Below are 13,826 nucleotides of genomic sequence, written 5' to 3' on the forward strand. Positions count from 1 at the left end.
AGAGAGTGATACATAGAGAGAGAGTGATACATAGAGAGAGAGTGATACACAGAGACAGAGAGAGAGAGTGATACACAGAGACACAGAGAGAGAGTGATACAGAGACAGACAGAGAGAGTGATACATAGAGAGAGTGATACATAGAGAGAGAGAGAGAGAGAGATACACAGAGACAGAGAGAGAGAGTGATACAGAGACAGAGAGAGAGAGTGATACACAGAGACAGAGAGAGAGAGAGATACATAGAGAGAGAGAGATACATAGAGAGAGAGAGATACATAGAGAGAGAGTGATACACAGAGACAGAGAGAGAGAGAGATACATAGAGAGTGAGAGATACATAGAGAGAGAGAGATACATAGAGAGAGAGTGATACACAGAGACAGAGAGAGAGTGATACAGAGACAGACAGAGAGAGTGATACATCGAGAGAGTGATACATAGAGAGAGAGTGATACATAGAGAGAGAGTGATACATAGAGACAGAGAGAGAGAGATACATAGAGAGAGAGTGATACACAGAGACAGAGAGAGAGAGAGTGATACACAGAGACAGAGAGAGAGAGTGATACAGAGACAGAGAGAGAGAGAGATACATAGAGAGAGAGAGATACATAGAGAGAGAGAGATACATAGAGAGAGAGTGATACACAGAGACAGAGAGAGAGAGAGATACATAGAGAGAGAGAGATACATAGAGAGAGAGAGATACATAGAGAGAGAGTGATACACAGAGACAGAGAGAGAGAGAGAGAGAGATACATAGAGAGAGAGAGAGATACATAGAGAGAGAGTGATACACAGAGACAGAGAGAGAGTGATACACAGAGACAGAGAGAGAGTGATACAGAGACAGACAGAGAGAGTGATACATAGACACAGAGAGAGATACATCGAGAGAGAGAGATACATAGAGAGAGAGAGATACAGAGACAGACAGAGAGAGTGATACATAGACACAGAGAGAGATACATCGAGAGAGAGAAAGAGATACATAGAGACAGAGAGAGAGATACATAGAGACACATAGAGAGTGATACATAGAGACAGAGAGAGAGATAAATAGAGACACAGAGAGAGATACATAGACACAGAGAGAGAGATAAATAGAGACACACAGAGAGAGATACATCGAGAGAGAGAGATACATCGAGAGACAGAAAGAGATACATAGAGACAGAGAGAGAGATAAATAGAGACACATAGAGAGAGATACATAGAGACAGAGAGAGAGATACATGGAGACACAGAGACAGATACATAGAGACAGAGAAAGAGATACATAGAGACAGAGAAAGAGATACATAGAGACAGAGAAAGAGATACATAGAGACAGAGAGAGAGATAAATAGAGACACATAGAGAGAGATACATAGAGACAGAGAGAGAGATACATGGAGACACAGAGACAGATACATAGAGACAGAGAGAGAGATACATAGAGACAGAGAGAGAGATACATAGAGACACAGAGAGAGATACATAGAGACACAGAGACAGATACATAGAGACAGAGAAAGAGATACATAGAGACAGAGAGAGAGATACATAGAGACAGAGAGAGAGATACATAGAGACAGAGAGAGAGATACATAGAGACAGAGAGAGAGATACATAGAGACAGAGAGAGAGATACATAGAGACAGAGAGAGAGATACATAGAGACAGAGAGAGAGATACATAGAGACAGAGAGAGAGATACATAGAGACATATAGAGAGTGATACAGAGACAGAGAGAGAGATAAATAGAGACACATAGAGAGAGATACATAGAGACAGAGAGAGAGATACATGGAGACACAGAGACAGATACATAGAGACACAGAGACAGAGAAAGAGACACAGAGACAGAGAGATACATGGAGACACAGAGACAGATACATAGAGACACAGAGACAGAGAAAGAGACACAGAGACAGAGAGAGAGATACATAGAGACAGAGAGAGAGATACATGGAGACACAGAGACAGATACATAGAGACACAGAGACAGAGAAAGAGACACAGAGACAGAGAGAGAGATACATAGAGACAGAGAAAGAGACACAGAGACAGAGAGAGAGATACATAGAGACACATAGAGACAGAGAAAGAGACACAGACAGAGAGAGAGATACATAGAGACAGAGAAAGATACATAGAGACAGAGAAAGAGACACAGAGACAGAGAGAGATACATAGAGACACAGAGACAGAGAGAGATACAGACAGAGAGAGAGATACAACAGAGAGATAAATAGAGACAGAGGGAGTTAGTGAGAAAGTGTGTATGTGTGTTAGAGAGTTGTCCATGTAAGTTCTTACAGTTTTCACATCAATAAAGATACTTAAATTATTACATTGATTGAGTCCCACTCAGTATTTATCTCTATATCCCACACTGCCTCTGAGTCCCTTCAGCCAGTTCAGTCCCAACACACACACTCCTCACCATCTCAGTCCCAACACACACATACACTCCTCACCATCTCAGTCCCAACACACACACACACTCCTCACCATCTCAGTCCCAACACACACATACACTCCTCACCATCTCAGTCCCAACACACACACACACTCCTCACCATCTCAGTCCCAACACACACACACACTCCTCACCATCTCAGTCCCAACACACACACACACTCCTCACCATCTCAGTCCCAACACACACACACACACTCCTCACCATCTCAGTCCCAACACACACACACACTCCTCACCATCTCAGTCCCACTCCTCACACACACACACACACACTCCTCACCATCTCAGTCCCACACACACACACACTCCTCACCATCTCAGTCCTCACCATCTCAGTCCCAAACACACACACACACACACTCCTCACCATCTCAGTCCCCACACACACACACTCCTCACCATCTCAGTCCCAACACACACACACACTCCTCACCATCTCAGTCCCAACACACACACTCCTCACCATCTCAGTCCCAACACACACACACACTCCTCGCCATCTCAGTCCCAACACACACACACATCCTCACCATCTCAGTCCCAACACACACACACACACTCCTCACCAGCTCAGTCTCTGCATCTCCCACTGCTTCTCTGTGTGCTTTCAGCCAGTCCAGTTCCGTCAGCATGGTTCTAGCAGTAGAACCGTGTTCATACGGCAGGTAGAACAGTTCTGAGAGAAGCTGGAGATCGTCCAGGGTCAGGGGTTCTGCAGTGAACAGGGGGTTGTCCCCAGAACCTGGCACGTACACGGGGTCTCCCACATCAGTCTGCATGGGCTCCTCGTCAGAGGACTCTTTCTTCAGGTGGGTGGGGTTCAGAGGTCGAGGGCCTGAGGTGAAGACGACAGCCAGAGAGTTAATTCATCCGTTTTATCTCTTCACAATGAGTAGATGTCATTAAAAAGTGGATCTGGAATCACGGTCCTCATGGAGACGAGGATGTGTTGTTTTTGTGTCGTTTTCATGTGTTTGCCCACGAGGGGATAAATAAAGTTGTATTGAATTGAATGTTGAAGCTGCCCTCTTGGTTGGTCATCTTTCCCTCTGTACCTCCAGGCTGGTCTGTGCTGAGGAACTCCTGTAGCCAGTCAGTCAGGGCCAGGGTGAGGGCTCTCTTGGGGCTGAAGCAGGGGTCTGAGCCTGCCTCATCATCATCATCATCACCACCACCTGCTGGGGCGATGACATAGTTTAGGGTTCATTTAACTCATTGGCATTGTGGTTCATCCTAAGATTGGAAGGTTGGAGGTTCGATCCCCCAGGTTGAGTCATAGCAAAAACTAAAACAGGGTGCCGATGCCTCTCTGCATGGCACTCAGGGGATGGACTGGGGGCGAGGCCTCTCTGCATGGCACTCAGGGGATGGACTGGGGGCGAGGCCTCTCTGCATGGCACTCAGGGGATGGACTGGGGGCGAGGCCTCTCTGCATGGCACTCAGGGGATGGACTGGGGGCGAGGCCTCTCTGCATGGCACTCAGGGGATGGACTGGGGGCGAGGCCTCTCTGCATGGCACTCAGGGGATGGACTGGGGCGAGGCCTCTCTGCATGGCACTCAGGGGATGGACTGGGGCGAGGCCTCTCTGCATGGCACTCAGGGGATGGACTGGGGGCGAGGCCTCTCTGCATGGCACTCAGGGGATGGACTGGGGGCGAGGCCTCTCTGCATGGCACTCAGGGGATGGACTGGGGGCGAGGCCTCTCTGCATGGCACTCAGGGGATGGACTGGGGCGAGGCCTCTCTGCATGGCACTCAGGGGATGGACTGGGGGCGAGGCCTCTCTGCATGGCACTCAGGGGATGGACTGGGGCGAGGCCTCTCTGCATGGCACTCAGGGGATGGACTGGGGGCGAGGCCTCTCTGCATGGCACTCAGGGGATGGACTGGGGGCGAGGCCTCTCTGCATGGCACTCAGGGGATGGACTGGGGGCGAGGCCTCTCTGCATGGCACTCAGGGGATGGACTGGGGCGAGGCCTCTCTGCATGGCACTCAGGGGATGGACTGGGGGCGAGGCCTCTCTGCATGGCACTCAGGGGATGGACTGGGGGCGAGGCCTCTCTGCATGGCACTCAGGGGATGGACTGGGGGCGAGGCCTCTCTGCATGGCACTCAGGGGATGGACTGGGGCGAGGCCTCTCTGCATGGCACTCAGGGGATGGACTGGGGGTGAGGCCTCTTTGCATGGCACTCAGGGGATGGACTGGGGGAGGCCTCTCTGCATGGCACTCAGGGGATGGACTGGGGCGAGGCCTCTCTGCATGGCACTCGGGATGGACTGGGGCGAGGCTCTCTGCATGGCACTCGGGATGGACTGGGGGCGAGGCCTCTCTGCATGGCACTCGGGATGGACTGGGGGCGAGGCCTCTCTGCATGGCACTCGGGATGGACTGGGGGCGAGGCCTCTCTGCATGGCACTCGGGATGGACTGGGGGCGAGGCCTCTCTGCATGGCACTCAGGGGATGGACTGGGGGCGAGGCCTCTCTGCATGGCACTCGGGATGGACTGGGGGCGAGGCCTCTCTGCATGGCACTCAAGGGATGGACTGGGGGCGAGGCCTCTCTGCATGGCACTCAGGGGATGGACTGGGGGCGAGGCCTCTCTGCATGGCACTCAGGGGATGGACTGGGGGCGAGGCCTCTCTGCATGGCACTCGGGATGGACTGGGGGCGAGGCCTCTCTGCATGGCACTCAGGGGATGGACTGGGGGCGAGGCCTCTCTGCATGTCACTCAGGGGATGGACTGGGGGCGAGGCCTCTCTGCATGGCACTCAGGGGATGGACTGGGGGCGAGGCCTCTCTGCATGGCACTCAGGGGATGGACTGGGGGCGAGGCCTCTCTGCATGGCACTCAGGGGATGGACTGGGGGCGAGGCCTCTCTGCATGGCACTCAGGGGATGGACTGGGGGCGAGGCCTCTCTGCATGGCTCTCAGTGGATGGATTGGGGGCCGAGGCCTCTCTGCATGGCTCTCAGTGGATGGATTGGGGGCCGAGGCCTCTCTGCATGGCTCTCAGTGGATGGACTGGGGGCCGAGGCCTCTCTGCATGGCTCTCAGTGGATGGATTGGGGGCCGAGGCCTCTCTGCATGGCTCTCAGTGGATGGACTGGGGGCCGAGGCCCTGCGATAGACTAGCGTCCTGTCCAGGGGTTACTTGTACATCAAGCTGCCTCACATAAGACATTAAAAGGAGTGTAAAACAGTAACACCTCATAGATACTCACTCATCTCCACGTCTCTCTGTCCTCCTACTCTTCCTCCTTCAGACCGGCACCACGTCGCCAGGGTGTGGATCGCCACGAAGTTAGGGTGGTACTCACAGTTAGGGTTGGTCAGCACCCCTCTCAGCTTGGGGATCAGGTCTGTGGGACGATCCTAAGAAGAGGAGGACATGTAGGGATTGGGGGGGGCTTCTCTATTATTCTACATCTACTATTAACATACTCCCTGTCTACCACTGCTTCTAGAACACTGCTTCTAGAACACTGCTTCTAGAACACTGCTTACAGAACACTGCTTCTGGAACACTGCTTACAGAACACTGCTTCTGGAACACTGCTTACAGAACACTGCTTCTAGAACACTGCTTCTAGAACACTGCTTACAGAACACTGCTTCTAGAACACTGCTTCTAGAACACAGCTTCTAGAACACTGCTTCTAGAACACTGCTTACAGAACACTGCTTATAGAACACTGCTTATAGTGCAATAGTAGTGCATTATATAGGCAATAGTGGTTGAATAGACAATTAATAATTATCATAAACCTTCCACAATAGAAGGTGAATAGAAAAGTCTATTATTAATAGACACCTTGTATGGTCTCATCCTCTGGGGTCATAATATTAATAGACACCTTGTATGGTCTCATCCTCTGGGGTCATAATATTAATAGACACCTTGTATGGTCTCATCCTCTGGGGTCATAATATTAATAGACACCTTGTATGGTCTCATCCCCTGGGGTCATAATATTAATAGACACCTTGTATGGTCTCATCCTCTGGGGTCATAATATTAATAGACACCTTGTATGGTCTCATCCTCTGGGGTCATAATATTAATAGACACCTTGTATGGTCTCATCCTCTGGGGTCATAATATTAATAGACACCTTGTATGGTCTCATCCTCTGGGGTCATAATATTAATAGACACCTTGTATGGTCTCATCCCCTGGGGTCATAATATTAATAGACACCTTGTATGGTCTCCCCTGGGGTCATAATATTAATAGACACCTTGTATGGTCTCATCCTCTGGGGTCATAATATTAATAGACACCTTGTATGGTCTCATCCTCTGGGGTCATAATATTAATAGACACCTTGTATGGTCTCATCCTCTGGGGTCATAATATTAATAGACACCTTGTATGGTCTCATCCTCTGGGGTCATAATAATAATAGACACCTTGTATGGTCCCATGAAGATTCTCTGGGGGTCGTAGTCATTGGCGTGGATGTTGTCCCAGATAACCGGCGCCCTCTTCAGGACGGAGGACACCTCTACAATGGACTCTACCGTGATGTGGTGCGACACCACTTTAGGTCCTGCAGGACAGGATAGCATAGAGTGGGTTAGATTGGATGCCTGATAGTCCTAACACTGTGCTTTGTCCTTGTGCTTTGTCCTAACACTGTGCTTTGTCCTTAAAACTCACTCATCCGAGGAAACATTCCAGGAACGAAATGAGCAAACAGACCATAGTTGGTGGACAACAAAAGGAAGGAAAGTGACTTCCTGTCTGCTCTCACCTGTCCAGAGAACATCAATCCCAGGTAGGAGGTTCTCTCCCACAGTGTGAAGGTAGGCCGACTGGGAGACGTTAGGAGTGCAGAATGCTGCACAGTAATCTGAAACAAACCACAACACACACAGACATTCTAGTCCTTGACGACTCTTGCAAAAAGCAGCAAATTGTGAGAAAATAAATCATTTATATTGAATCTTAAAACAGGATGTGTCCAATATGGCTGCCAACAACCAACATGTAATGGAACACTGCTTTTAATTACAATGACCTTCTCACTGTGCGGTTGTCTGACATTGGAATGTTGATATGGAATTAGAATGTCCATTCTAGATCCTTCTGATTCTATTTCTATGGGTCTGACTGACCGTTTGTCCATTCTAGATCATTCTGATTCTGAGGTGACCTCTGACCTCACCTGTGGGGCAGAAGAGGAAGGTGTCAGGCTGTCCCAGGTGTGTGAACACCTCGTTGGTGACAGCTACCTGGGCGTGGGCGAACGAGCTGAATGCCTGCTTGTCCGCCGGACACATCTCTGTCTCGATGTCGTCGAAGAGGAGGGAGAAGGAACTGCAGCCAAACCCACTCACCTGGAAGAGGAGGGGAGGAGAAATCAGCTTCTCTCTCTAAACATAGGTCTAATACCCTCACTTGGTCCACTTCTAGGTTACCATGGTTCTAGAACATCACCTGGTCCACTTCTAGGTTACCATGGTTCTAGAACATCACCTGGTCCAGTTCTAGGTTACCATGGTTCTAGAACATCACCTGGTCCAGGTCCATGTTACCATGGTTCTGGAACATCACCTGGTCCAGTTCTAGGTTACCATGGTTCTAGAACATCACCTGGTCCAGTTCTAGGTTACCATGGTTCTAGAACATCACCTGGTCCAGTTCTAGGTTACCATGGTTCTAGAACATCACCTGGTCCAGGTCCATGTTACCATGGTTCTGGAACATCACCTGGTCCAGTTCTAGGTTACCATGGTTCTAGAACATCACCTGGTCCAGTTCCAGGTTACCATGGTTCTAGAACATCACCTGGTCCAGTTCTAGGTTACCATGGTTCTAGAACATGACCTAGTCCAGTTCTAGGTTACCATGGTTCTAGAACATCACCTGGTCCAATTTCCTCTTCAGGGTGGCAACCTCTTTGGGGTTGGAGAATGTGATGTCCAGTCCAGGGGAAATGGCGTAGATGAAGTCCACCCCGTTCTTCTTCGCTGCAGTTACCAGAGCAACCAGTTTCTCTGGAACAGAAGATTAAGATTCACCCCAAATGTCCCCCTATTCCCTTTTGACCAGGTCAAAGGTTGTGCATTATATATCTTGTATAGATTAGGGAAGAGGGTGCCACGTCAAAGTAAAATAAAAAGACCATTGTAACTTCACTTAACCAGGTAAATGGATTGACAAGAACACATTGTATTTGTCCATGTCTCAAAATGACGACCTAAAGACGTGCACCATCTACTTCTACTATCTGAGGGAAATGGTATCATTCGAGACAGAGGCTTTCACAACAATGCGATAGTTGCGAAGTAGATCAATTAAATCAAAGTAGATCAAAGGTAAATGGGAGTGAATCTTCAGGTCAAAGTGAGGGCATCACCGATGATCTGACATGACAACATATCAACAGTATGGAGCTGCATCTCCTAGGCAACGCCACAACAACACACATCACAATCACTATGTCTCTTATCTGAACTAAGGGTGGGGTGTAACTAGGTGGTACTGAGAGGCCACAGGGGTCAGGGGTTTGCAACGCTGTGTGTGTGTGTGTGTGTGTGTGTGTGTGTGTGTGTGTGTGTGTGTGTGTGTGTGTGTGTGTGTGTGTGTGTGTGTGTGTGTGTGTGTGTGTGTGTGTGTGTGTGTGTGTGTGTGTGTGTGTGTGTGTGTGTGTGTGTGTGTGTGTGTGTGTGTGTGTGTGTGTGTGTGTGTGTGTGTGTGACGCTGTGTCCTCCTAACCTGCCTCCTCAGGTGAGTACAGGTCCCTCCAGTACATTCTGTGTTTGTAGTCATCTTTAGGGGCGTAGAGGTACGTGTTCAGACCCCACTTCTTCTCCCTACACAAACAAACACACTGAGACACTTCTGCTCTCTACACAAACACACTGAGACACTTCTGCTCTCTACACAAACACACTGAGACACTTCTGCTCTCTACACAAACACACTGAGACACTTCTGCTCTCTACACAAACACACTGAGACACTTCTGCTCTCTACACAAACACACTGTATGAGACACTTCTGGAAAAGCAACAACTTCCTGTAAGGACTGGATCGGTGAAAGGAACAACTTCCTGTAAGGACTGGATCGGTGAAAGGAACAACTTCCTGTAAGGACTGGATCGGTGAAAGGAACAACTTCCTATAAGGACTGGATCGGTCAAAGGAACAACTTCCTGTAAGGACTGGATCGGTCAAAGGAACAACTTCCTGTAAGGACTGGATCGGTGAAAAGAACAACTTCCTGTAAGGACTGGATCGGTGAAAGCAACAAGGTGGATAATAAGTTCCCTGTGAAGAAGAGGGAGAGAAAGAGTATGCTGAAGAGGGAGAGAAAGAGTATGCTGAAGAGGGAGAGAAAGAGTATGCTGAAGAGGGAGAGAAAGAGTATGCTGAAGAGGGAGAGAAAGAGTATGCTGAAGAGGGAGAGAAAGAGATGCTGAAGAGGGAGAGAAAGAGTATGCTGAAGAGGGAGAGAAAGAGTAATGAAGAGGGAGAGAAAGAGTATGCTGAAGAGGGAGAGAAAGAGTATGCTGAAGAGGGAGAGAAAGAGTATGCTGAAGAGGGAGAGAAAGAGTATGCTGAAGAGGGAGAGAAAGAGTATGCTGAAGAGGGAGAGAAAGAGTATGCTGAAGAGAGAGAGAAAGAGTATGCTGAAGAGGGAGAGAAAGAGTATGCTGAAGAGGGAGAGAAAGAGTATGCTGAAGAGGGAGAGAAAGAGTATGCTGAAGAGGGAGAGAAAGAGTATGCTGAAGAGGGAGAGAAAGAGTATGATGAAGAGGGAGAGAAAGAGTAGGATGCTGAAGAGGGAGAGAAAGAGTATGCTGAAGAGGGAGAGAAAGAGGATGATGAAGAGGGAGAGAAAGAGGATGATGAAGAGGGAGAGAAAGAGGATGCTGAAGAGGGAGAGAAAGAGTATGCTGAAGAGGGAGAGAAAGAGTATGATGAAGAGGGAGAGAAAGAGGATGATGAAGAGGGAGAGAAAGAGTATGGGTGAGTGTGTTTAGAAATGGTTTACTACCTTTGGAAAAGCTCAGTCCTCTGTTCCATAGTCCATGGTCGCCCGTAAAAGCCTGAGTGAAGCAAAGGTCATATAAACGTTTACAGTTGTCAGGCATAATGTGGCGCACAGAGCAAAGCTGTCATCAAGGCAACGGGTGGCTGCTTTGAAGAATATCAAATATATTTTCATTTGTTGAACACTTTTTTGCTTAATACATGATTCCATATGTGTTATTTCATAGTTTTGATGTTTTCACTATTATTCTACAATGTAGAAAATAGTTTAAAAAATAAAGAAAAACCCTGGAATGAGTAGGTGTGTCCAAACTTTTGACTGGTACTGTAAATATCAGGGATGCGTAACTCCGGTCCTCCAGAGCCTGATTGGTGTCACTCTTTTTGACCCAGCTAACACACCTGACTCCAATGATCAACTAATAGTCGTCTTCAGTTTAGAATGCAATTAGTTTAAATCAGCTGTGTTTGCTAGAGATAGAGGGAAAGTGACACCCCTCCACCCCTCAGGACTGGAGTTTACCATCCCTGATATAAACTCAGCAAAAAAAAGAAACGTCCCTTTTTCAGGACCCTGTCTTTCAAAGATAATTCCTAAAAATCCAAATAACTTCACAGATCTTCATTGTAAAGGGTTCTAACATTGTTTCCCATGCTTGTTCAATGACCCATAATCAATTCATGAACATGCACCTGTGGAATGGTTGTTAAGACACTAACAGCTTACAGATGGTAGGCAATTATGGTCACAGTTATGAAAACTTAGGACACTAAAGAGTCCTTTCTACTGACTCTGAAAAACACCAAAAGAAAGATGCCTAGGGTCCCTGCTCATCTGCGTGAACGTGCCTTAGGCATGCTGCCAAGGAGGCATAAGGACTGCAGATGTGGCCAGTGAGACAGAACGGGCAGCTGATAATCGTCCGCAGAGGCAGACCACGTGTAACAACACCTGCACAGGATCGGTACATCCGAACATCACACCTGCAGGACAGGTAAAGGATGGCAACAACAACAGCCCGAGTTACACCAGGCATGCACAATCCCTCCATCAGTGCTCAGACTGTCCACAATACGCAGAGAGAGGCTGGACTGAGGGCTTGTAGGCCTGTTGTAAAGGCAGGTCCTCACCAGACATCACCGGCAACAACGTCGCCTATGAGCACAAACCCACCGTCGCTGGACCAGACAGGACTGGCTCAAAGTGCTCTTCACTGACGAGTTGCGGTTTTGTCTCACCAGGTGTGATGGTCGGATTTGCGTTTATTGTTGAAGGAATGAGCGTTACACCGAGGCCTGTACTCTGGAGCGGGATCAATTTTTGGATGGAGGGTCCGTCATGGTCTGGGGCGGTGTGTCACAGCATCATCAAACTGAGCTTGTTGTCATTGCAGGCAATCTCAACGCTGTGCATGATAGGGAAGACATCCTCCCCCTTCCTGCAGGCTCATCCTGACATGACCTTCCAGCATGACAATGCCACCAGCCATACTGCTCGTTCTGTGCGTGATTTACTGAAAGACAGGAATGTCAGTGTTCTGCCATGGCCAGCGAAGAGCCCGGATCTCAATCCCATTCAGCATGTCTGGGACCTGTTTGATCAGAGAGTGAGGGCCAGGGTCATTCTCCCCAGAAATGTCCGGGTATTTGCAGGTGCCTTGGTGGAAGAGTGGGGTAACATCTCACAGCAAGAACCGGAAAATCTGGTGCAGTCCATGAGGAGGAAATGCACTGCAGTATTTAATGCAGCTGGTGGCCACACCAGATACTGACTGTTACTTTTGATTTTGACCCCCTCTTTGTTCAGAGACACATTAAACAATTTATGTTAGTCGCATGTCTGTGGAACTTGTTCAGTTTATGTCTCAGTTGTTGAACCTTATGTTCATACAAATATTTACACATGTTTAGTTTGCTGAAAATAAACGCAGTTGACAGTGAGAGGACGTTTCCTTTTTTGCTGCGTTTACAATGTCTTCATAGAACTACAATTTCCCCATAGAACTAGAATGTACTCATAGAACTAGAATGTACTCATAGAACTAAAATGTACTCATAGAACTAAAATGTACTCATAGAACTAGAATGTAATAGAACTAGAACTAAAATGTACTCATAGAACTAGAATGTACTCATAGAACTAAAATGTACTCATAGAACTAAAATGTACTCATAGAACTAAAATGTACTCATAGAACTAAAATGTACTCATAGAACTAGAATGTACTCATAGAACTAGAATGTACTCATAGAACTAGAATGTACTCATAGAACTAAAATGTACTCATAGAACTAAAATGTACTCATAGAACTAGAATGTACTCATAGAACTAGAATGTACTCATAGAACTAGAATGTACTCATAGAACTAGAATGTACTCATAGAACTAAAATGTACTCATAGAACTAAAATGTACTCATAGAACTAAAATGTACTCATAGAACTAAAATGTACTCAGATAATTCAAGTCTTCATAGAACTAGAATGTCTTAATAGAACTAAAATGCCCTCCTAGAATTAGAAATAAACGCAGTTGACAGTGAGAGGACGTTTATTTTTTTTGCTGAGTTTAATATGGTGTATATCCAAATGTACCATATTATAATCTGACACATGCACTGAAATATGTGGCGTAATGTAACTACATTGAATCAAAACAGACACTATTTGTAGGCCTTTCCGACAGCACGCTATTTGATTGACATCTTACAGTAGGTAGACCATTTTACGTGATGACGAGTAGAACTCTCACCTTCCACCACACCACTGATGAACCTGCGGGTTTTCCCTGTCGCCTTGGAAGCGCTCGGCTTCGGCATGGTTTTCTCCAAGTTCTAGGTAGTTTCAATTTGTGTACCTGTCCCGGAGATGATTTGATCTGACGTTAGATGAAGCCTTTAGTAGCACATCGAGCTAAGTAAAGTTACTCAATGACAATCGATCACGCAAAATGGCCTAGTTGTGTTTGTGTCAACCACGTAGCTCTGCATGGGATTTTATTAGAATGATAGTTGAGTTCCTTATTGCTCCCTAGTGCGCAGACTCAGTAGCTCGCCAAATAAAGCGATACAAGTTGTATTACACAATTACAGTGTAATGCCAATCATAGGAAGAATCATAATTAAAAGTGAAGAAAATATTGTTTTAGTTAACCATGCGCGTGGATCGACGTAGGGCTACTGATTGGTGTGTGCTTAAAGAGACAGTGTACAATTTCCTTTAAAGGGTCCGCTCTCCCATTTTATCAACGTGTCAAATAAAAAAAGCTGGCATTGGTTCACAAGTCTACTTTAACTTAATTCGTCTTCATCTTAAACTAGTCTTGCTTGTGATTACCTTGTACCA

The 13,826-nt window shown here is 47.2% G+C and overlaps 1 protein-coding gene across 1 annotated transcript; it reads right to left on the bottom strand.

The window, feature by feature from the left end:
• Positions 1-3,036: 3,036 nt before the first annotated feature.
• On the bottom strand, positions 3,037-13,654 carry LOC124027507 (protein O-GlcNAcase-like; the record flags this gene model as incomplete). The annotated part of the gene is given in 10 exon segments (XM_046339920.1): positions 3,037-3,305; positions 3,526-3,645; positions 5,700-5,850; positions 6,889-7,028; positions 7,233-7,331; positions 7,647-7,818; positions 8,348-8,478; positions 9,200-9,297; positions 10,485-10,536; positions 13,234-13,654. Coding segments are annotated over 10 exon segments (1,299 nt in total), but the record flags the coding sequence as incomplete, so codon positions are not given.
• Positions 13,655-13,826: the final 172 nt, after the last annotated feature.

This window comes from Oncorhynchus gorbuscha, unplaced genomic scaffold (genome assembly GCF_021184085.1).
Source record: "Oncorhynchus gorbuscha isolate QuinsamMale2020 ecotype Even-year unplaced genomic scaffold, OgorEven_v1.0 Un_scaffold_3309, whole genome shotgun sequence".
Lineage (NCBI taxonomy): Eukaryota > Metazoa > Chordata > Actinopteri > Salmoniformes > Salmonidae > Oncorhynchus > Oncorhynchus gorbuscha.